The sequence below is a fragment of the Parus major genome, chromosome 1A, assembly GCF_001522545.3.
Source record: "Parus major isolate Abel chromosome 1A, Parus_major1.1, whole genome shotgun sequence".
NCBI lineage: Eukaryota > Metazoa > Chordata > Aves > Passeriformes > Paridae > Parus > Parus major.
The window spans coordinates 52,096,289-52,119,574 of NC_031773.1; the positions used below are offsets into that span (position 1 = coordinate 52,096,289).

The following is a 23,286-nucleotide window of genomic DNA, read 5'->3' on the forward strand; positions in this document are numbered from 1 at the left end:
TTTTATTAGCCTTTTATAAATAAAAGGTGACGGCTTTAAAGAAAAGGTTAACTCAGTCTCTGAAAGACTTAAGTCTTACATTACAGCAAAGTCCTAAATAAGTTTTCTTATTACATGCAATTATGACCCTAGAGACCAAACCTACAGTCTCAATTTCTCCTGAGTCAACAGAGAAACAGGCCTGTCCTGATACAACTTCTCTACATTTATCCAAGGATTTTATCAGGAGTCTGCCACTAAAGGTGTTCATCTCTCTCCGTAAAAGCTACTTGGAACAGACATATTGACCTGGTTTTCAAATGGTCAACATGATGTATCTTGAGTGTGCACTGTAACTACAGCAGCAGTAAAACATGGTGTCACACGTGAACTAGCAGCCCAATCTCCCAAACAGACTGGTACTAACTCAGAAATTTTGAGGTTGGGTTAAGGGGAACACTTCAGCTTATCATAAAACCAAGTCACCCAGGAAAGTGACAGAATTTCTAAATAATCACCCGTCAGGTGAAATATGACTTGCCAAAGACAAGCAAGCTTCAGGCTTAACTCTGGAACTCTTTCTGTCCATCCCTGCTCTACAACACATGTAAAAATCACCACCAGCATGCAGAGACCAGATTTTGCCATTCACACAATGAGCTCCCCCAAGACACTATTCTGCCTTCTATATACTGCTGTCACTGCTTACCTCTCTGTGAGTTCACTGATCAAGTCCAGTTTTTTCAGAACTAACTGAAGGGGAATAAGTTCTTCATCTTTAAATGTTTTCTGCAGAAATGAAGGGAAAAAAAAACCAAACCAAAACATGAGATCACAAGCTGATATTTTTCGTAAGACACTCCAGCAAACAAATGAAGGGCTGGAACAACCATGGCACTTACCATCTGTGTTCCCACACTCAGTGCAAGGGACACGATCAGCCGCCTCTGTTTTGTACTTGGCCCATCAAGGGTGTTCTCAGCCAACACCAAAGCAGAGAGGACATCCAGGCGTTGCTCACTGTACTTTTTATCAGAAATTACCCTTTTCTTGATGACAAAAAGACACAGAAATTCAGGGGAAAGTTATCTAAGCCCAAAGGCAATAGCTTACTACTTTTTCCCAAAGCTTGTGGATTTGTCATAAATTGAGTATTTCTGCAAACAAGTTATGTTTTGTGAACAGAGTACCTGAATCCAGATTCACTCTGCCAATTCAGTGATATTACCTGTCTGTACTCTTGGAATATGTGCAGCCAACATGAACATAGGTTAAGTCATACTAATGGAGCCCTCTATTTACCAACATTTGCCTTTTTACATATTTTCTGATAAGTAGTCAAAATATCAAGAACTGCTCACACCAGTGTTCTTTTCAATATCCTTCAATACAAAAGTTCAAGCATATTTTTATTAATTTAAAAATAATTTCAATGTAATTACACATACAATTTGAAAAGTTCATGAAAGTTATCTATCTATATATATATACAGGAAGTGTTTGAAGATATAGTTTTTTTTAGTGACTTTGAAGTTTGGAACCTCTTCAGCTCATGCCACTCCTGCTACATAGATATATATCTGTATATAAATTTTTTATAAGCACAACTATTTTTTTGCTTACCCTAGAAAATATAGAGATGGCAGATACATAAATTGAGATTACAGCCAAATAAAAAGGAAGTTTAATAGCTGCACCAGTAACAGTAGCATACATGCTTCGTAATTCTGCTGGTGGATGTGGTGAAAGAATAAAACCAATCAGTAATACATCAGAACAGCCATGCTAAAGTCTCATTTTCCCCTTTGCTCTGAATTCTGAAATTCAAGGTTGTACAAGCAAAAGAAGCCATTTTATCCCACAGTGAAACAGAGGACTTATGCCCACAGTATGCTCCTGTAAGTCATCATGTACTGTTATTTTGCCAAGAAGACAAAGATTTAAATAACAGCCTGTTTGCTTAGACCTGCAACAGATTGCTTTATGAATGTGCATCAGAAAAGAGGTAAGCAAAGGTCACTTTGTGAAAAATCACTAGAAATAAAATGTAAAAAGAACACAGGAAGATGATGACAAGAGTTGCAGCAGTTTAGAGGAAGAGAGGAACCATTCTTGGTCAAAAAATAGGTAACCATCTATGCTGTACTGTTTTCCAGGAAAAAGCTTGGAATTACTGGAAAGCTTATATATCTCTGGATTATGATACAGCACTACACTACAGATTTTGAAAAAAATGCAAAAAATACTTTAAACTCAATATTTTAAAAAAGACTTAATTAGGGAGGTTAATTACTAGAACTTGGATTACATACCTTGGCCACAGAGATAGAGTGAAGGGCCTGATACTGCAGATGCTGAGTGATGTGTGTCACAGAGTCTGCCACAACCATGCTTCTTCGGTAAAACATATGTTCTATTGCCTGAAGTCAATCCCAAAACACATTAGTTCACATAGTCACCAAAACTGCTGCCTTTAGAATCTGCCTTTATGCTGTGTGACTCATCCACACTGCAAATACAGACTCTTTCCATTTTGTAATGTGCTGTTACTAGCAGTTACAATTAACCCTTAGAAACCAAGAAAATCAAACTATTCAGGAGCATTAAAAAGTTTCAGGACTGATCTAAGTTTTGGGGGTTTTTTGTTTGGGTTTTTTTCAGTTTTGTTTGCCACTGCTTTTTGAAGTTATCCTGAAAGAGTATCTCCCTTTTGGAAAAGATACCAGGAGAAATGTGAAATCTGGGGAGGAACAATCTCCCACACACCAGCATATACTAGGAATCACCCAAGTGGAAAGCAGCTTGGAAGGCCAGGAGCTGGGGGGTCCTGGTGGACAGCAGGTTGAGTGCAAGGCAGCAATGTGCCCTTGTCTCAGAGAAGGCCAATGGCAGCTTTGGCTCCAGTGGACAACGCTTTGCTGGCAGCTCAAGGGAGGTGACCCTTCCCCCTGTTCAGCACTGGTGAGGCCACATCTGGAGTCCTGGGTCCATTTCTGGGCTCCTCAGAACAAGAGAGACACAGACATACGGGAGAGTCCAGCCAAGGGCCATGAAGGTAATTCACAGACTGGAGCATCTCGCATGAGAGGAAAGGCTGGGAGAGTTGTGACTGTTCAGCCAGACAAGAGAAGGCCTGGACAGGGATCTTATTATTGTTTATAAATACTTGGAGGGATGGTGCAAAGAAGATGGAGGTAGGCTCTTGTTAGAGGTGCCCAGTAACAGAACAAGGGGGAATGAGAACAAAACGAAACACAGGAGTTTCCCTCTGAACATCAGGAAACACTTTCTTACTATGAGGGTAATCAAGCATTGTCACAGCCTGGTTGCCTAGAAAGGTTGTGGAGCCTCTACCCACAGAGTTACTCAAAAGTCAACACAGTTCTGGCCAACTGGCTCCAGGTGTCTGCTTGAGCAGGCACAGGCTGGACCAATGATCCCCAGAGATCCCTTCCAACCTCAAGCATTCCTTGACATCAACTAAGGAAGCCAGTTAGAAGCTATGAAAAACAATCCCAAAACAAACACACACACCAACCCAGTCCTAGCCTTCCAAATCTATTCTCTAACCAAACTGCTCTCAAACTAGAAGCCACACATGCAAAAATACTTCCCATCACAGTTTTGGTTTTTTAAAATATGGGATGTTTGGTCAATGTTCTCTGTAATTCCTACATGAAATAAATAATTTTCATCCAGTGACCTACCTTCAGAAGTTCCACAAGTCTGCACAAGGCTTTTACTGAGGTTTTGGTCATAGGTTTTTGCATCGACATGTAAAGATTCATTGTAGTTTTAATGATGGTGCTAAGACTGTATGCATAAAGAAAACCCTACAATAGAATGAATACAAGGGGAAGAAAAATGAATAATCAATATTTCCACGTGTCAATAAAATAAGTGCGCTCTGTTTTGTTCCATACATGACAGACAGCTAACGTTTGCCCCTGCACAACAGAGAGCCCACCACTCCACTACACTAAGTAAGCCTGGGATCCCAAAGATGAATGAGACTCTTTTATTAGCACACACTATGAAATTGCCTATGATTCATTAGACCATCTGATTAACCTCTTCTAAAGCCATTCCAATTAAACACAGATTAGTGAGTTAAATAACCACAGTGCCTAATGATTCCAGTCTAATGTAAACAAACCCATCAAACAACTCCCATCTCTCCAAGAAACATCCCATCACAAAAACATCTTAACCTTCCAGATTCTGTGGAACAAATACACTGACAGTATTTACACAGTTTTACACTTTATAAATAGAGATGTCCATCCCTCAATAAAGATACCAATCATTTCTACATCAATATATGCTAAGCTTTTAAATACAATGTTAATTATATCCAAGATGACAAAAAATTATTAAACTTACTTCAAAGAAAAAGCGTTAACAATAAAAAAAGAGAAAAAGAGACTAAGAAAAGACAGCAAGTGGTGTAGGAAACTCAATTCAGTATGAAGCAAATTTTTAAGACCACTTCAACTAATTCAAATGTAAAAACCACAGATCCTAGTACATGCCTATCTTTAGCTAAAGAAGATTCAGGATCATGATTCTTTCACACACCTATTCTCATCAAATTTCTGTCAGGTAGGTAGATACTTAAAAAAACTAACAAAAAATTAAATTCAGAAATAAGATGCATCTTACATTAAGACTACATGCTGTTAGTAGGTCAAAAGAAAACCAGCTGTCTTGGAACGTAGTAAGATTCTTTCAAAGTACCATCACTAGGCAAAGCACAATAAACAACACAAAACCTTTACTGGGAGTATGTACTCTCCTAAATAAAACTAAATAGACACTGGTTCAGTCCACTCTAAGTACCTCATGACTCAAAAGGAAAGAAACCCCAAATCTTTACTACAGAGAAGACGAAGCTTTCTTGATTTCCTATGTCAAGAAAAAAATCCAAAATTCTAGCCACTGAATATTTAGTCAGATTCCCTTTCCCCACATCCTTTACCAAAACACCTTCTATTGATTTTCTTGGAAGTGTACTGGGCATTAAAAGCTTTATAAGAATTCCAAAACTGTGAAATAACACACCAACGATCACAGAACTCCTGTGATTTCTTTTTATGTTCAACAACTTGCACCAAAACATCTGTTTGCTGCATCACCACATTAAAAGATTGCACACCTGGATGAAGACGTTGCAGCGGTTAGAAAGATCTTCAGAAAACTTGGTTGTGCGTTGCTCCTTGGACAAGATAGATTCCATTTTTGTCATCCACGAGCTCACAAAAACATAATATGACTGCATATCTCTGGGGATGGAAACAGAGAATGTTACTCACTTCAAATAAGAATATTGTGAAGATTTTCTTATTTCTTTCCAAAACTTTAAATCTTGCAAGGGAAATATTTTAAACCTTCAGTCCCCAAAATAATAACTCACCTTTCCAAAAGTATCAAAGCCCTATACTCATTTACATTTTAATTCTCTAAAGGTTAAGGATTAGTTAGTCTGCCAATTATATCTGTATAATGAGTCAAAAATTATCTCCTTTTCAGGAGAACACACTGCCCTCTTAGCAGTGCATATACTACACTTCCTTAAATTAAAAGGCTAGATAAAATGGTTAGAAAATGCTTTTAAACACTGGACAGAAAAGTCCAACTCTGGTGCTACTTTTTTTATTCCAGTTTGAACTTCTGTTGCTTACACACACACAAACTAATACAACTTGTCATTACATCAATGCCAGACTGGACTGCTCTTAAGTAACATAATTCTACCAAAGTTTATCTGCTTGAATCACACTAGCTGTAATTAAATGGTTAAGTAGAGTTAAATAGAGAATTGTGAGACTGTAATACAACTTCCAGCAGTTTTAGAAGGAAAGTATTTAGGTCATTGATCCTGTTTCCAAAAATCACACTTTTAAAAAGAGTCCTCACATTTAGGGAACAGTCCAATTATTAAAGGCAGTGCTAAGATTTGTAAACAAGCAAAAAAAAAGTTATTTGCACAATTCAAATCAGCAGATGCAAAACCTGAATTCTACTACAACATCCTCAAAATTGTGTGTGCAAAGCAGGGCAACAATACTGGGGAAGGAACAATAAGGCCTGCAAGGGAGCTGAGGATGTTCAGCCTGCAGAAAAGGAGGCCCACACTTCACTGCTCTCTACAACTCCCTGAAAAGAGATTTTAGTGAGGTGGGGTCTGGTCTCTTCTCCCAAATAACAAGTGACAGGCTAAGAGGAAACAGCCTCAAGTTGTACAAGAGAAGGTTTAGATTGAATATTAGGAAAATTTCTTCACCAAACGGGCTGTCAAGCACTGGAACAGGCTGTCCAGGGAAGGGATTGAGTCACCATTGCTAGAGATATTTAAGAGACATGTGGATGTGGGCCTTGGGGACATGGCTTAGTGGTGAACTTGGCACTGCTGAGTTACAATTGGTGATCTCTCAGGACTTCTCCAACTTAAATGAGTCGATGCTTCTATGAAATTAATGTGAATACCAAGATGTTTTTCTGACCTTTTTCTTAATCCCAAGACCAGAAGCAAAGAAGCAGTGCAATTATACCCTATCTAGGAATTAAAGCCCAGGAAAGAATCAGCGCCAGGAAAAAGTGGATTAAAAAAGAAACAGAGCAGAAGTGAAAATAATCTGTCAGAGAATCAGGCACAGAGCTGCTTTTTCCCCTTCCCTCCTCCCCTCCAATTCAGTTCTGCCAGTTTGTTTATGGGGTTGGAAGATAACGTGTAAAATTTAAGCTTTTACTGCCATTCCACAGACCTCAGCTTGTGCTTTCATGTTTTGTTCTGAAACATAAAAACCTTTGCCCTGTTATCTTCCTATGCAGGTCACTTGTTCTTAAGACTAACAGCTACAAATATTCCATCTCATCTTTAAGAATTTTAGAAGAGAAAGAAGTGAGATGTGCACTACATGCAAAACACAAAACAAGAGAGGCTTTTTTCAAATACAGATAACTTCAAAGACCATTAAACAAGCAATAAAAACAGTCACAAAGAAAGAAATGCTTGCAAAGAAAGTATCATCACCAAGCAGAGGAAATCTCCACTATAAGCCTACTAGCAACTTACCTCCATAAACACATAGAAAGCAGAGAGCCCTAATAGAAAACAAAGCAGCCCAAGGTTACTAGACACTAGTTTAAAAAACAAAAGGGAATTTGAAAATGTGGCAAGAGATGTAACTGAAACAAATATTTAGAACTGCCAGGAACATTGTTATTTCGGTGTAATAATATATATTTTGCTGAAAGCATGACATGAAAAGCAGCTTAGTTTTGACCAAAATTTTTGCAGCAACACTAACACACACATGGCTGCAGTGAACAAGTGACTAACAGCACTGAGACACACCACACAACATGCTACTACATTGAATGAAAAAGCCCACATGCTTAAAAACTATTTGACAAATAGCATCATGAGGCAGTATTTAGGAAGCATACTTGGTAAGTGACTGTGCCCTCTGCTGTAGAAAGTTCTCCCTTTGGGTTTTAACTGTATGAATACTTTTCTTGTCCAATAGTTTGGCAGCAGCTGGAATCTTTTGAATCAGAAAGTTGTCAGCAAACCAGATAATGTTAGCTGTTAATGTAATGGCAGGTACCTAGGAATAAAAAAAAAAAAAAAGGAGGGGAAAATAGTACCAAGTAGAAATAAACACAATTAAGTGTTTATACAGTTGAATTTATTTCTGTGTAATTGTTTTCTATAGAGTACTACACTGATGTTAAAAAAGTTTTCCTAGATGTTCACTAAGGACACTATGGGCAAAGTTATAACCACTCTCAGTGATTCTAAACAATATTAGAGAATTTAACAATTTCTTCATGCCATCCAATATGAAAACATACCAGTCAACTTTGAACTTAGAGGTCTTCCAAAACAAATGTTTATAGCCACAGTCAAAACCCACAGCATTTATTCAGCACCAGAGTATTTGTAACTCAGTTTTTTGTCTTCAGTACCCTATTCATCTTGAGAAGAAAGATTTTAATAAAAATGGCAAGTTTATTTTACCTTGCTGCTATTGAGTGCACCTATTTTAGACCATCTTTAAAAGAAAATGGCAAGGGGGAGTTATAAAAAGTAGAAAATTTTTAACTCTGTTTTCAGACTCTTTTTTTTTCCCAAGTCTGTGCTGCAGTATGCAATTCAGGAAATTATCTACTTCATTACTGAAAGAGAGAAGAATGAAGTATTCACCTTTTTACAGACATCCAGCAATGACTTATAAAATTTCTTGTCTACAGTCCGAAAAATCTGAAAATGCAGTACAAAGAGGCCACAGATGCCCACATATTTATCTCTCTGGTCAATTTCTGAAGGTTCACCTGAAAAAAAAAAATACATCTTTGTAAATTTTACTCCTACACAAACAATATAAACAATTTAAGAAACAGCGAAGCTGGCAGGAAAACATGAGCTTGCGTTACCAAGTTTGGCTTCGACGTTTGCAAAAGCTGTACGAAGGGTATGAGCAAATTCTTCAGCAAATGTGCTGTTCTTTGACACTGACACTCCACCATTTAAAGAATCAAACTGTTGCTCTATACAGGCCTGAGTAAAAAGGGGGAAAATATCAATATATCAAGACAATGCCATGAGTTTTGGACATCAAAAGAGTACTGGTTTTCAAGAGAATACTGGAAGAGCACACTGATTTAAAACTAACCTAAAGTAAGCCTTAACCTTCTATGACATAAAAATTCTTGACTATACTTACATTTTTAAGTATAAAACCAGAAAATATTAAAACAGTCTTACACTTGACATTCAAACCCCCATTTTATTTATTTTCCCATTTCCTCTAAGGAGTATTGTTAAAGAAACCATTTCATGAGCTAGTGCTAAGAAACTAGATGCGTATTTTTATTATCACATTATAGTATGTTACTAACTGTCTTTTAAGCAAGACTATCACACAAGTTCCTTGTAGGATGTGGCACATGACCTTGCAGCATAAAATCACACACTACTGCTGGCAGTTTAATAAAGCTCCCAAAACCCCACGACAGTCCAAAAATAGAAAGACATTTCATACTTTCCAAAGATATTAGAAAAGTCTTTATTGGAACTGCAGCTAATATTTTTAATGATTTCTTGCTAGGAAGAGGCATTTCCAGGACAGGAGGAGAAAATTCCACCCAAATCCTATTGATGTCTCAAACCTATAATGAAATCTTTGCACTTATACAGTATTAGGGAAATATAACATGAAAAATGGATAGCTGGTAGCAATGTCCTTTGAAAGAATAAGCCAAACTGTGATTAATTATTTACCTATCATTTCCCTTTTGAAGGCTTTTACAGAACAAGCCCTTTTACCTTTATGCCATTTAAGATGTAATGGCACAACCTGAGCAACTGACTCTAATTTAAACAGGTTCAACAACATTATCCTCTGCCTACCATGCCACAACATCCCACTCCAATGTCTGTAGTACACACTTTTCTGAAGAGATGGCTTCTTGTATGACATTGAATTTTACTGTATTGAAAATATAATAAAATCCTTCTCATCCACCTGTGCCCCTGCATGTTTCAGAGGTATGTCCCACCACAGTGGCCTCTAATGACAGCAACCTGTCTCATATATAAGGAACAACAGGTCACACTCAGCATATTTTAAAGAACACTGAGGAAGCTAATTAATTTTCAGCTAAAGTAAAGACCTATGCTATGTAAAGCTACTCATTATTATGTGGACAAAAGCAGATTTCTGATAATACACAGTCCTAATGCCAAGCTGTCTGTGTTTCTCTAGTTCAGCAAAACAGTCAGCATTTACTGCTACCATTCAAAGCTTGGCACAGTTCAAGCAGATGAGAAGAGCAAGAGAGGATCTTACAACAGAGCCTTTTTTCTCCCAGGCACAGATGCAAGAGCCAAATTCACACATCACTGTAACCGGAACAAAAACAAAATACAAACAAACAAACCAATCATTCTGCAAAGAGGGTTGCTTTCATGTGAGCTTCCTCTATCATACTGGGGAATATTAAGTTCATTACCTGAAATATCATTCCATCAAGTAACTGGCATTCCAGTTTTAATAGCAGTTTTTCAAATGGCTTTAGTTTATCTTCTTGAATCCCAAACTTAGAAGGGTTGTGATGGACAGATTTTAGCAGCCTGTAAGGGGCAGGTGTGGAACACACACATACATCATACTTAAAATATAGTCACAGTTTTATCATATCCTGCACTATTTTGATAAGAGATTTTTATTCCCTCCTCATGCCCTTAACAGCAATTGCATAATTTAAAAAAACAAAACAAAAAAACCCAAAAACAAACAAACATGAAAAAACCCACAAAAAAACCATCAAAGAAACAACAACAACAAAAAACCACCAATAACAAAAAACCTCACATGAAAAAATACACTGGGTTTGTATAAATAATTTGCATTTGAGTAACTTCCATTTATTTTGGTTTTCAAGGATAGAGTTAATATTCCACTAATTCTGCTTTATAATTGTTGCCTCTTCAGCTTTTATTTGATACCATCCCTTCTTAAGGCTGTACACCCATTCCCATGATCAATATAGACAAGGATAATCTTAGCTCAGTTTTTCACACAGCGAAATTTTTTACTGAATATTCTTTAAACCTCACCAACTATTACACTGTTTGCCAAGATGCTTACCCTGCACTGCAAATGCAACATTCATACTCAAATACACAAAATATTTATTGGTGCCCTTAGAAGGACACTGTGGGAGCTTAGCCCTGTTTTTCACTGAAATTTCTGGAGAGATTACCAAAATCCACGTTCCTACACTGACTTTCTTGGAACAGAGATGCATATACTTTTATCTTTTAGACTGTGGGAGTACTTTTCACATCAGAGACACACCTCTTGTACATGGTCCAGTGATCTTTCAGTGTGGCATGATTGTCAATTATTTCATCCAGAGTGATCAAGATTGTGAGCAACTCTCCTAGGTGCTCATACATTGCCTGTTTGTGAAGAAAAAAAAAAAAGAAAAGAAAAGACTGTAGTTATTAGAAAGTTTACTGCAATCCTAAGTGGCACATAAAATTTCAGTTCCATTCAATATATTTTCAACCCACAAGATATCAGCTAGAGAGTTAAACAGGAGAATTTGTGGTTTAGCAGCTTAAATATGCAAGACACAAGGCACATTAAAGGGGTGTCAGCACACAAGCTAAATTCCTTGATCCATTTTGACACTGAAGACACAATTTTAAAACTTGTCTGTATGCAGAGGCACACATTGCAATAAGGGAGCATGCAAACACTTTGTTGCTAAGAAATTTAGACTATGACAGACATGGAGACACCAGGCCTTCCCATGTAAAGGCCAGAAAAAGCTGATTAATAAAATAAAACATTTAAATTTAAAGCTGTACTCAAAAGTCACTTTCATGGTGTTTTTCTCAGGATTAATCATCAAGACCTATATATATTAACATAAGCAAAAGAGTTCCAAATCATTCCCACCTGAAAATGAACTCCAGATGTCTCTATAATTTTAGGTGCATTCCTGTAAATAAAATCAATATTTTAATGTTTTTTTAATCCTTAGAACAGATTATACTTGTCAGTTCTGTATTCATGGTGCATTCTCTGTTTCCTGGGGTACATTTTTCTTCATTAACATAGTAACTTCAGGAAACAAAAGAACCTCAATAACTGATTAAAAGTATAGGCTATGTGAAATCTGAATGCTCTGATGAAATTTAATACTGTATTTTTGAAGATACAGCACATGACTAGTTGAAAGCACCAAGTGTAATCAATGCACATGTGTGTCAGCAATTCACAATTCAGTTATGCAAATAGCCTTAACACACCCAGAGGATAAAATCACTTTGTATTTAATCAAGCCATGTCCAAGCTACACATCCAGCACCACACAAGGAAGTCTGCTTTGTGCTGTGGTATAAGCCAAAAATAAAAGCAACAAATAGAACTGAGAAGAATGATGCTATCTTATTGGGGGAAGAGGAAGCAATCAAGAGTCCTGCAGAGGTATTCAAACCTAACTTCAACAATCCAGTTCAGAACTAAAGCTTCCTCACAGTTTTCAAAGGAGCTAAACCAAACAGCTCTCACTAAGATAAACTTCAGGTGTTAAAAACATGGCTCTTCCATGAAGAATATATGCTAAGACTTACATTTTCAAAATAGACTGTAGAAATTATCTGTTTTTTAAGCTAGATATCAACCAACAGGGAGAGCCTCTCAAACAGAACAAGGATGAAGAATTAAAAATATTTCTCAAACATAAAGACTAAAAATGACAAGCAATAACATCCTTGCATCTCATTACATACAAGCACTATTTTTTCTGAAAATAAAACAAAGCCATTTCCATAACCATTTATGAAGCCCTAATTTGCATGGCAAAGCACTCTATCTCTAGACAACAATATTCAAAAAGTGACCATGCCTTAAATAGAAAAACAAAATAGATAGAATAGAGTAAATGCATTTAACTCTACATAATAACAATACAGCATTTTAGGGAATAATTACTTGTTGCTGGTATACAGAACAGCCAGCTGATGCACTACATTCACCACCACTTCATAACATCGGGTAACAAAGCAAGACAGCTCCTGAAATACAAGAAAATAAAATGCATATAAATGTATAGATCCTCCTCATACACAAGATGCCATTGCACCAAAAACACTGAACATAAACTACAGAACATGCAGCCAAAGCTCCAGCTACATCCCTAACCCAAGTCAGTGGACAGATCTACAGAAGGACGGAAAACATCCTACTAATAGCTCTGAAACAGCATCTAGGACTAAGCTAAGAAACTGCCAAACACAAGCTTCCAGTACAACTCTGACACTTTATACTACTGGTTCAATTTAGCAAAGACAGCAAGAAGTGACTTGACAACAGAGCCCAAGTATTTTCAAGGATAATATCCCTGGGAGCAGAGGCTGTGCTTCTTTCCCCACTAGATTTAAGAGTCTCTCTGGATGCTGGTAATAGGAAAATTCAAATTAGAAATTACCACAGAAGCCTGTACCTACAGTAAGAGTTATAAGCCACAGAACATTGCTTTAAAACAAACAAAGACAATATCTTTGAAAGGTTTGCCTGATGAAGGCAGAACTCAGGCTTGGTTATGTAACACAAAATGAGTACGAACATGTCAACTCTGACCATGTAAAGTAGTATCTTAATTTCTATAACGGATTGTAACACAGTATTCCTTGAACAACAGGACAAATTAATTTGAGTTTCCCATAACCACAGTAATATCTGCTCATTAATTTACTTTACAAATCCCATTGGGGAAGGGTGTGATGAGTCTAGCCAGTCTGCACACAGATGGCTTTATAACAGACAGCCCACACTGGCTGAACAGTCAGCCTGCCAGGAGACTGGCTAATAGATGAATTCTGTCTTCCTCTCCATCAAAAATAGATCTTATTTGGGCTTCTGCCTTCTATTAGTCACCAGTTTTCACTGTAATGTTTAAAGTAATGTTTCACAAACATTACTTCTTATACTTGTACTGCTCTAACAAATGCAGCTGAAATAAGCCACCAGATTCTAGAGGAATGGATTAATAGACAGCTGAGATCATGTTTCATGGGGAGGTAGCACCAGCTGCCATTTTAAAATTTCTGGCAAGTAGTCCAATTCAACAGCACATGCATATTAGCAGCTACATAACACAGACAAGATTGCAATTTTAAACTAATATTTCAGAGCACTATTTTGATAATGTTTTTAAAAATCTTTTTGACCAAGAAAATTTGAGGCTACTGCATCTAGCTAATCCAGAAAGCCCAGAGCAGCCAATAAATCATGAGCTCTATGAAAGCAACTTTTCACCTGTCATATTTTTTTTGTCATATGTCAACTTCGTATTTTCACAACGATTATGCTTATAACACTGACCAGAATGGAATTTCCTAATCTAGGGATCTAGAACACTGAATGCATTTAGGTGAATCCAACTGCTGATAAAGAACAAACTTCATAAGCAAAACAGAGAATGAAGGATGAAACCTACAAAGTTGGTAAGACCAAGAGCTTGGAAAATGGGAAAGAAAACCTGAGAGATCCTAACAATTCACTGCACTGCAGCATGGTAAAGGAAGTTGAGAAATTACTTCCTACAGCATTTGTCTTGTCATGACACAGTAAATGATTAGTGCCATGCTGCAGAATCAGAACGGGAATTTTAACTCTTGTTAAACCAGAATCTGTTTAAACATTCTGGAAGCTTCCTCTATATTCCCTATTTCACCACAGCTACTTCATTACAAGCAATATTGCATAAAAATAGAAACATTTTTGGGAATTGGACAGTCACTTCAGTTATATTAAGGGCAAAAAAACTGCACAATAGCCTGAAACCCAAGAGCACAGGAAATCCTCAAAATAAAAACAGATCCTGTTTTCATGCAAAGGATCTTGAACAACCAAAGTGTATAAAAAAAAGTGTTCTTCCAAAAATGTTTGAAGGAGACATGAGCAATTTTTTTCAGGTACATACTTTGATTTTGCTTTCTTCTACCAGCTAAAAAAAACCCAACATATAAAACAGTTAACCCATTTCCAATGTTCAGTGAACACTAAAAACTTGCTAACCAAACTGACAAAAACAGCTATCTTTACATCAGATGAAAGCAAGCTCAATTTATCTTCTCCTACTGAAATCTTTCAAAGTAAATTCTAATTCCTTCTCTCATTAGACTTCCAGAGAGAAGCATAAAAGAATCCCCAGACAATGTGTGATATGTCAGCTGGTTGTGACAGGTCTGCAGGCAAAACATAGTAACATATCAAATGACTGCTATGTCTCTCAGCAAAAAGCAAACAGGATATGGCAGACTGTTAAATCCATTTTGCAAGTAAAATTAAGGTTTTAATTGCTGTCAAACAATCAAAACATACTCTACCTGCAAGAAAGAAACAAATCTTCCCATCTGTATTTGGCAATCTCCCTCCACCATGCTAGAATCTGTGGCTTAAAAGAGAAATATTAGTCAACACTTTCTAAAGCCTGTGCTGTAATTGTTAAGCTAACATTGAAGCTTGCCCTCCAAGCCATTTATTTGTCATACTAGTAGAGTGCATTATTATAAGTGTATTGATAGAGTCTCAAAACCTAATTTTGCTTTCCTAAGGTGGACTTATTTTTGGAGTTTCTTTTTCATTAAAAATTACATGGTTTATAAATTAGATACAAAGCTGGGAAAAGTCTCCTTCATCTGAAAAAAAAGAATAAACCCCAAATTTCTTTAAAGGCATATGTATTATGTAACTTCATATGCTTCCATTTTAAAGAAATTTGCATGAAAATACTAGGTATTTATCTTGCAAGAAATATCCAGATGTTTTTTACTGAAATAATGTACTACATGATGAATGTACTACAGAACGAATTCATTTTCTTTTTCCTACATATCCTTCTGCACAAAAGAACAGGTTTACCATCATAGCTTCACAGCATTATCTGTATGACACAGATATATAATAGTTACATCAGCCATGCCAAACTGTTTCAGTCATCTGGAGCAGTTTGAACATCACCTGACAAAATACTGTCTTTTCAATGTCACAATAGATAGACACTATGGACTTCAGATTTTTTTTTTCTGGGTCACTCTGAGCAAGAAAAGCTCACTTAAAATTGTAAGTTTACCTGCCTAAGAAATGCAAGTCTTCTTGCTACAAAAAATATATTCTTTTACAGCTGTCAGAGATTAAAGGAGTCTCCATACTTCTCTAACACAGAGCTCTGGGACAGGATACTAAACATTGCATTGCTTCAGCTTCACACATTCTATGTGACCTTTAATCTCCTTAATGTATGCCCCAAAAAATCCCTATCCAACTAGCTGAAGTTCCCAAACTAGTCCTAGCCACTGCAAAGACAAGATGGGGAAAAAATATTTCTTTACATAGATGGAAAAAGCCAGCATAGTATTTGTTTAAAACAAATTTCAACCATCCTTGAGGCAGTAAGTTTGCCAGTTGTTTAAAGTAAGCAAGCTTGCTGTTATCAAAGAAAAGGCTACAAGTAGGGATATGGAAATAGTGAACATAATTTCTGCATTCCTATCTAACCCTCAGAAAACTGACCTCTCAGTTCCTGCCATTTCCAAGCATTCCTTGCACAACACCCATCAGGAACAAAGTGCTGCTGGAACTATTATAATAATCTGCTATACTCTGTTTCACGCTGGATACATGGAAAATTCTGAGGGATCTCCTAGTATCATTTTGGCAGCCTATGATTTTAAAATACTTAAAACCATATCTGATAAGACAAGCAAGTCTGCTAAGAAAAAAAGAAAAAAACCCAGACACATACCAAAAAACTTCCCACATAACAAGCTAACAAATCCCCCACTTTTCCATGCTCCTTAACCACAATAGTTATCTTATATTGCATTTAAAAGAATGATAAACAGTCCCAAGCTCAAAGATTTCACATTCCCTGATACTTCTGTCACACTCTCTTACATTTCTTATGACCAAGATCTGTGCTTATTCCCGCACTAGTATTCCTTAAGGTGGAAGCTTAAGGCCAGTCATTCAGGAGTTACCAGTTTAACTCCAAGACAAAAATCAGCTTTCACCTAAAGCAGTGTCTCATGATTTGTGAATTGACTTACAATTACTTGTGCCCACCTTATGCCACAGTCTAAACATGGAGTGTGAGTTACCTGCACTGGAAGGTGACATCAACACACTCCAACTTGTCTTGGAATACCAATTGCGTAAGTGAAGAGGTCAGGACTTTGGTCAAGTTATTTATTAATGGTTTCATTGTTTTACTACAATTAAATCACAGATTTATTGTTTTACTACAACCAATGTCAAATCTAGTCCCAAAAGGAAATAAGTTGGTTTAGGATGTGTTTACATATGAATAACATATCCAAATTCCATACCTTGCAAAATAGCTGCTACAGTAGACAAGTTATATTTAATTTAAGACATTTAATACAACCTCAGCAGCTCACACTCCCCACATAATTAAGGCTGCAACAAAATTTCCTATTAATCTAACAATACCTACTGCAGGGCTTTACAGATAAACTTTACCATCTTAAGCTAACTCAGGACAGCTACAAGACACTAACATATATCCCTATAACCTCAAAGTTCTCTATTTGATGTGCATCACAGAGAAAGCATGTATCCATATAATAAAATTACAGTTATTGTAGCATTTAATATAAACTGAAGCAATAATACAAAACTACATACTTTTACAGTAAAGGGAGCTACTTACCTCCTTCTCCATAAAACAAGAGGCCATTATAAAATTTAGTTTCTGCCTAACAACAAAAGCAGAAATTTGTTTTTTAATAAATAGGATATATGTAATCAAGCTACAAAAATTATATAGACATATCTTGTTTCTTTATTGATAAAAATAAATCTATGTATCAGCTTGCCAAACTGCAAACCCTTTCATATTCAATAATAAAAGTCAGCTGAATTTACCTCATATTTTAACTTCTTGATTTCACAGCAAAGAGCAGCATACACAGTTATAACTTTGTTTAGAACCTAGACTCAAAGCAAGGAAAAAAAATACACAGATTACAAACAAGTCACATTTAGAATAGGCCTGGATTGAGGTTGAGTAACTTTTTTCTTCCTTTAAGCATAAAGTGCTTACCTTGTTTTCTGTCTTTATGAGCTCCAGTAGGGAAGACTGTTCATATGGCAGAAGCTAAAATTAAAATAAAGAGCAAACCAAAAAATCACAAAACAATCAAACAAAAAAAAAAATTTCAACTTCAAAAAACATGAGTCAAAAATACATTTAACCAAATGCAAAACCAGCACACCAACTAGGCAAGCATTCCTCCCCAGTTTAATCTCAAATACGGTCAGTAACAAGAGAGCCACAATTGCACATTACTGGCAACCTGCACTGCTGGAATCCTTTGCTTTTCATCTTTACATGGGAATTCCTTTGCTTTCACTCTAGGTAGACAGGCAAATTACCAGGTATATTGCATAGCATTTACAACAGTTCACTTACAAACTTGAAAAGCAAAAGTATGGTCATTATGGCATATATAGGAGAAAAACCGTTCAGGAAAACTAAAACATGAATTAATAATCCCAAATGCCAGAAACGGGAAGCAGAAAATACATCTGTATGCAGGCACTGACAATTTGTACTTAAGTCAGCCTGATTTTGACTAGTTCATAAACATGCAGTGCTGTGGTGGCCCTACACATAATTTATTCAAATTATTCAGATAGATGATTGCTTGAGAGTGCATCTTCAGCACAGACAAGTTTCATATGGCAACAAAAGCATTTTTAAATTATGTCTGCAAATTCAGTGAAGAGGAAAAGCTAATGCTCCACAGAGGAGAGGGAATTTGTGGCCAAGAAAACAGCCAATACTGTAGCAAAGCCATTAGGTCAAAATACAACCTATAAATACACACACAGTTTACTCTGCAGTTTTACAACTATTAGTGAGCTCTCCTGGAATCCCAGCCCCCAGATGAAAACACTAACAGTCACAGGGAAGAAGTCTGCAGAAACCAGCCTTCCCAACACATAAAGAATTAGAAATTCATTTAACTTCTGCTAGCATCCAAAGGACTAGAAAATAATAATATGGAAACTTCTTCTCATATGATATGCACCAATTTATTAATTACTTGATAATTAAAGTAGTATTGGATAGGTTTCTCAAACACAAAAGGCAAAATTATAAGAGCACAAATGCATCAAGCTTTTACTTCTGAGGTTTTGAAGGAAAGGACAAACTGGGAAAGTAACAGTTGCAATGTATATTAAATATATGATGACCTTTAAAGCAATGGGATCAAGACTGAAGTCCCAAACATCTCCAACAGAGTCATCCAAAGCATCTTCAATTCTCTTCAGCTGAGACGTATATTCCTCAAGAAATTTTCCATAATTCTTCAACTGCACTTCAGCATGGATTTCTGAGAATGGATAACGTTTGTACAGTTTTACAGAAAATTCAGTAAATTACAACATCAAAAAATGGTATTAGAAAACATTTAATCGGTTGCTATTTAGCTTTAGCCCTGTATTCCTCATTTTGCTGTGGCATTTTTCTTTAATACAATGCAGATACAAGATAAAGTTCTTACTTGTTTAATAACAATCCTATATCTTAATGTTGGTTTAAAAGAAATTCAAATACTACTTGATGAGTATCAAACATCTAAGCAGTATGCAGAAAAAAAAAATTTAAAGGTATATGTATTGTTAAACCAAGACCTTAACAATCACATAAGGTGCTGAGTAAAGAAATTACTGTAGAAATTGCAACACAGCAGGTGACCCTACCCATCAGCTGAAACAGTACATATGCATTTATATAAGAACTTTGAGGCAATGGCTAATCATTTCAGCCTGAGTAGCAGCTGAATTTCCAGCAATCCTCTTTCCATTCTCCCTGGTACCTCTCAGTGAGTTATCTGAGCATTACACGGAAAGGTTATGGCTTTTAGTCATTCCCTCCCACTTTCAAATTCACCCCTCTCAGAGAGGCAGAATTTTTCTTCTGCTGGGCATTGAAATGCACAGCTCTCTTCGTGTCAGGGACAAGTAGGTTTAAAGGAACAGATAGGTTCAAAGGCTAACATTCAGCTGGTAAACACCAGCAACAGTGGTTTCAATCAGTGAAGTAAATCTAAAGGCAAGCAACGCAAAAAACAGTTTCATCCTCTCTATCCCAATCTTTTTTATTTCCCATATTAAGATGCTCCCTATTCCTCCCCCAAATTAAACACAATTACTGACTTAGCTGCACAATCTGAACCACAGAGTAAATTATTACAGTTCAAGGCTTCTACACTCAAGAAGTAGAATACTTTTTCATGTGCAGACTAAAGTGTCTTCCCCATAATTAGATAACAAATCCAACAGCTTGAGATCTTCTGCTATTTGTTGAAAATAGGATTATCTATAAAAAGTTAGAGAATGAAGGTCAGCTGAACAACTGAACTTTTCTTACACAAGAATTCAGCTGTCACATAGCTTTGTATGTGCCCTTTTCACATTTCAGCGAGTAGACTGGCCTAGAAAGTTAAAAATAATATATTATTTTATGCTGCACATTCAACCTCTTCTTCATTGCAAACAAGTGAGCCAAATGGTAGCTGATGGCTACTTCAGTGGGAGAGCACTGCTGAATCAATTACCATTGAAACATTTTTTGCAGAAAGAAAATATCTGACTGAGCAACTGCACCAAGCAGAAAGGGAGGAATGAATAAAGACAAATTGATAAGGAAAAGATGAAAAGCACTATGTACAGGGAGGCTGAGACTGAGAAGGAGAAATGACTGCAGTGAAGACCTGAATTAATTTGAAGATAGAACTTTGAAAGCAGAAGCAATGCCAACCATAAAGGCACACCGACTGCAAAGCCTACCCAAGGAGCACAGCACACTCTCCCACATCAGTGGTATTAATGTCATTGAGTTCAAGCAGTACCTGAAGCTTAGACAGTGCACAGGCATTGTCAAGATCAGGAGACTGAATTTCACACAGGAGAAGAAGTGAACAAAACACTCTTCAGCAGCAGCACTCCAGGCACTGATGTGTAGCCCTTAAGTTGTCTCATCGTACTATTCTACTTCATCAAATCCATCTCATCCTTCAGCTTCTTCCTAGGGCATCTTCTGTAAGCTCTGCTGCAGCAAACCAGTAAAACACTGATAGATGCACAGCCCTGCTGAACGGATTTTAACCAGCTACCATGTCAGTGCTTTACTGCTAGAAAATCTGGAGTAGGGGAGACATTTAGAGGAATGCTCTGGTACTTCCCCAGTCAATATCTCCTCCCTTCACACAAAAGACAAACTAAGCACAAAAAGACTGTCAGTTACTGGGGCTTTTTAGGAAGAACAGAAAAAACTTCAAAGTCATAGAAGAGCAGGAAATTGGCACTGCTGTTCAAATCAGTTCCCTATGAAACAAGAACACTGAGCATTTCTCAAACAAAACCTCACAAAAGCACTCTGCTAGAGATCCACAGACTGTCACCTTTCCAGCACAAAAATTATGCATTTCAGCAACACTACAACTCATTAAATACTTCCAAATACTTAATTATTGATAGCCATCAATTTTCTACCTTGTACTGATAATCTATAAAATAAGAGACAGGAATAATTTCTCACTTTCTTAGTGAGACAAGAGTGGAAGCTCTTAGCCAGCCAGAGATGGGCAGAGCTGCACAAATAAAAAATTACTTGAAGATGAGGGAAGCTTTCTAAGATGCAGAACATTTTTCCTAAATAAACTGACCCGTGCAGAGAAAGAAAATGAAATAATAGAAAGCAGATATCATCCTTTTCTTCAAAGCAGCAGCCATACTTCATAAGATATAACGTGGTTACAATAACGTTTGATTTAGTTTCTCCGCAGGTGATAAAACTAAAGCATTATAGTTGGAACAGTGCAAGAGATAACTCAGTAGCACAGATCCCTCAACTTAATCTAAACTTCTTCCATAAAATTGCAATATCACTCACTGGCAGCAGGATTTGGAAGTGCCATACCCATACCTATCTAGGACAGAGATGTAACAAACCAAACTTGCTTAGTGTCTTATGTCCTCAATTGAAGAAGTTGTAACTGCCAAATATTAGTGATACAAAGTGAAAGTAGACAACAAGAACAAAAAATGCTTTTCAAGTCACAGGATTTTTCTTTGGCTTTTCTCTAGAACATTGTGTGCTGTTCTGAATGGAAGATCACACTGTTTCTTCACCCTCGAGATGGTGATAACGGGGCATATTAAGTCATGTAAATTTTTTGGACTTGCACTTTATGTCCTGGTCAAACTAGTGGAGATCGAGCATTTTCAGTAAAAGCTACATTTTCCTTTCCATAACTAGAGAACTGATAAAAAGCTCTGCTCTGGACTTCCACTCAAGTCCAGACTAAACGAACATGGCATAAACAGTATCATCCCTTGGGATAACATTTCACGTGAAACAGTTCGTCCGCGAGTGACATATTTTCACAGCAACACCTGGTACAATTAATTTGGCACAGTTCAATTTACAGTGTGTATTACAGTGTGACAACCATATAAGTTCCCTGTTTAGAAACTAGGTCACCTCCACAGGCTGAGTAAAACGTGGAATTTGACAGACACATGAGCCCACCGTGAGAGACTTCAGCATCGCAAGATCTTACTCAATTATATTTTAAAGGTGATACTGCAAGTGACCGCCCGCCTCCCGTGACAGCGAGCCTGTACCAATGAAAGCTGGGCACAACTAACTGCTCACAGCATATCTTGATGTGACTTCTCTGGATAACCAAGGAAGCCACTGCAGAAATTTGTGAGCCACGAGGAATGTCCGGGAAGGAAAGAAACACGGTCCCCACGACAAGCCCGGTTCGTGCAAGGGCAGAGAGGGTGGTACAAGCAGCCTGGCCCTCCCCGCCGCACGGGGGGCACCGCGGGCGACTCCCCCCGAGGAAGCAAAGGACGAAAGGGCTGGAAAAGCCACTCCCCCACCCCAAAACAACCCCGACAACTACGGAGAGGGTGGTGGGAGCAAAGGCGGTCCCGACGGCCGCCCAGCCCCGCAGGCCTGGCCGCAGGGGGAGCAGGCTGGGATGGGGCGCGGGGCAGGGTCCGCGGGGGACCCGGGGAGGGGTACTGCGCTCAGCCCCCGCTGAGCTGACTGCTTCCTCCTCCCTCCCTCCCTCCCTCCCTTCCGTCGCCGCCGGGGATGCAGCGGGGCGGTCCGGGGGGAGCAGGGTCCGCTCAGCCCACGCCTCCCCCCGCTCCGAGGCGGCTCCCGCCACACGCCGCCGGCCCGGCCCCGCCCGGCCCGCCCTCCGCGGGCGCTCACTCTGAGAGCCGTCGTCGAGGCGGTCGAACTCCCAGTCCGGGGACAGCGTCTCCAGCGCCATCGCCACCGACCCCGGCAGCGGCCGCCCCTGACTCAGGCGCACGGGACTTCCTGCCCCGCGCCCGCGCCGCACGCCGGGAAATGGAGGCGGAGGGGGAGCCTGGGCTCCGCGGGAGGAGGCGGGACAGCGCTGGCGCCGCTCCGCCGCCCCTCCCTGCCTCCCTCACTCCGCCCGCCGCGCCCGGGGGTCGGCGCCGGGCAGCGCTCGCGGCTGAGGGGCCGGGAGGCGCTGCCCGCGGCGGGGTAGGGAGTTCGCTCCTTCCCCTTTTCCTCCGACCCCCGGCAGCTTGAGCCGGTCGTGTGGGTGAGATGGGCCAGCTTGGCAGGCACCGGGGCTTCAGGAGCTTTCCTGCTTCTCCCCCGGGGCTCGGACCCAGCCCAGTCCCTGTGACACCGACT

The 23,286-nt window shown here is 38.5% G+C and overlaps 1 protein-coding gene across 5 annotated transcripts in view; it reads right to left on the reverse strand.

Moving 5' to 3' along the window:
- WASHC4 (WASH complex subunit 4) overlaps positions 1 to 22,953 on the reverse strand; it is a 39,161-nt gene extending 16,208 nt beyond the window's left edge. For 4 of the 5 annotated variants that reach the window (XM_015628194.2, XM_015628193.2, XM_015628192.2 and 1 more), the window contains exons 1-18: positions 22,828 to 22,953; positions 18,786 to 18,925; positions 17,629 to 17,682; positions 17,451 to 17,516; positions 17,236 to 17,281; positions 14,891 to 14,958; positions 12,492 to 12,574; positions 11,454 to 11,496; positions 10,845 to 10,948; positions 9,997 to 10,117; positions 8,419 to 8,542; positions 8,189 to 8,316; positions 7,429 to 7,589; positions 5,135 to 5,261; positions 3,687 to 3,812; positions 2,292 to 2,399; positions 882 to 1,028; positions 689 to 768 (exon numbers count right to left, since the gene is read on the reverse strand). In XM_015628194.2, coding sequence (XP_015483680.1) covers positions 689 to 768; positions 882 to 1,028; positions 2,292 to 2,399; positions 3,687 to 3,812; positions 5,135 to 5,261; positions 7,429 to 7,589; positions 8,189 to 8,316; positions 8,419 to 8,542; positions 9,997 to 10,117; positions 10,845 to 10,948; positions 11,454 to 11,496; positions 12,492 to 12,574; positions 14,891 to 14,958; positions 17,236 to 17,281; positions 17,451 to 17,516; positions 17,629 to 17,682; positions 18,786 to 18,925; positions 22,828 to 22,888 — 1,787 coding nt within the window. In that variant the 5' untranslated portion in view covers positions 22,889 to 22,953. The remainder of the gene's footprint in view (positions 1 to 688; positions 769 to 881; positions 1,029 to 2,291; positions 2,400 to 3,686; positions 3,813 to 5,134; positions 5,262 to 7,428; positions 7,590 to 8,188; positions 8,317 to 8,418; positions 8,543 to 9,996; positions 10,118 to 10,844; positions 10,949 to 11,453; positions 11,497 to 12,491; positions 12,575 to 14,890; positions 14,959 to 17,235; positions 17,282 to 17,450; positions 17,517 to 17,628; positions 17,683 to 18,785; positions 18,926 to 22,827) is intronic. The other variant, XM_015628195.2, reaches the window with a different exon arrangement.
- Positions 22,954 to 23,286: the final 333 nt, after the last annotated feature.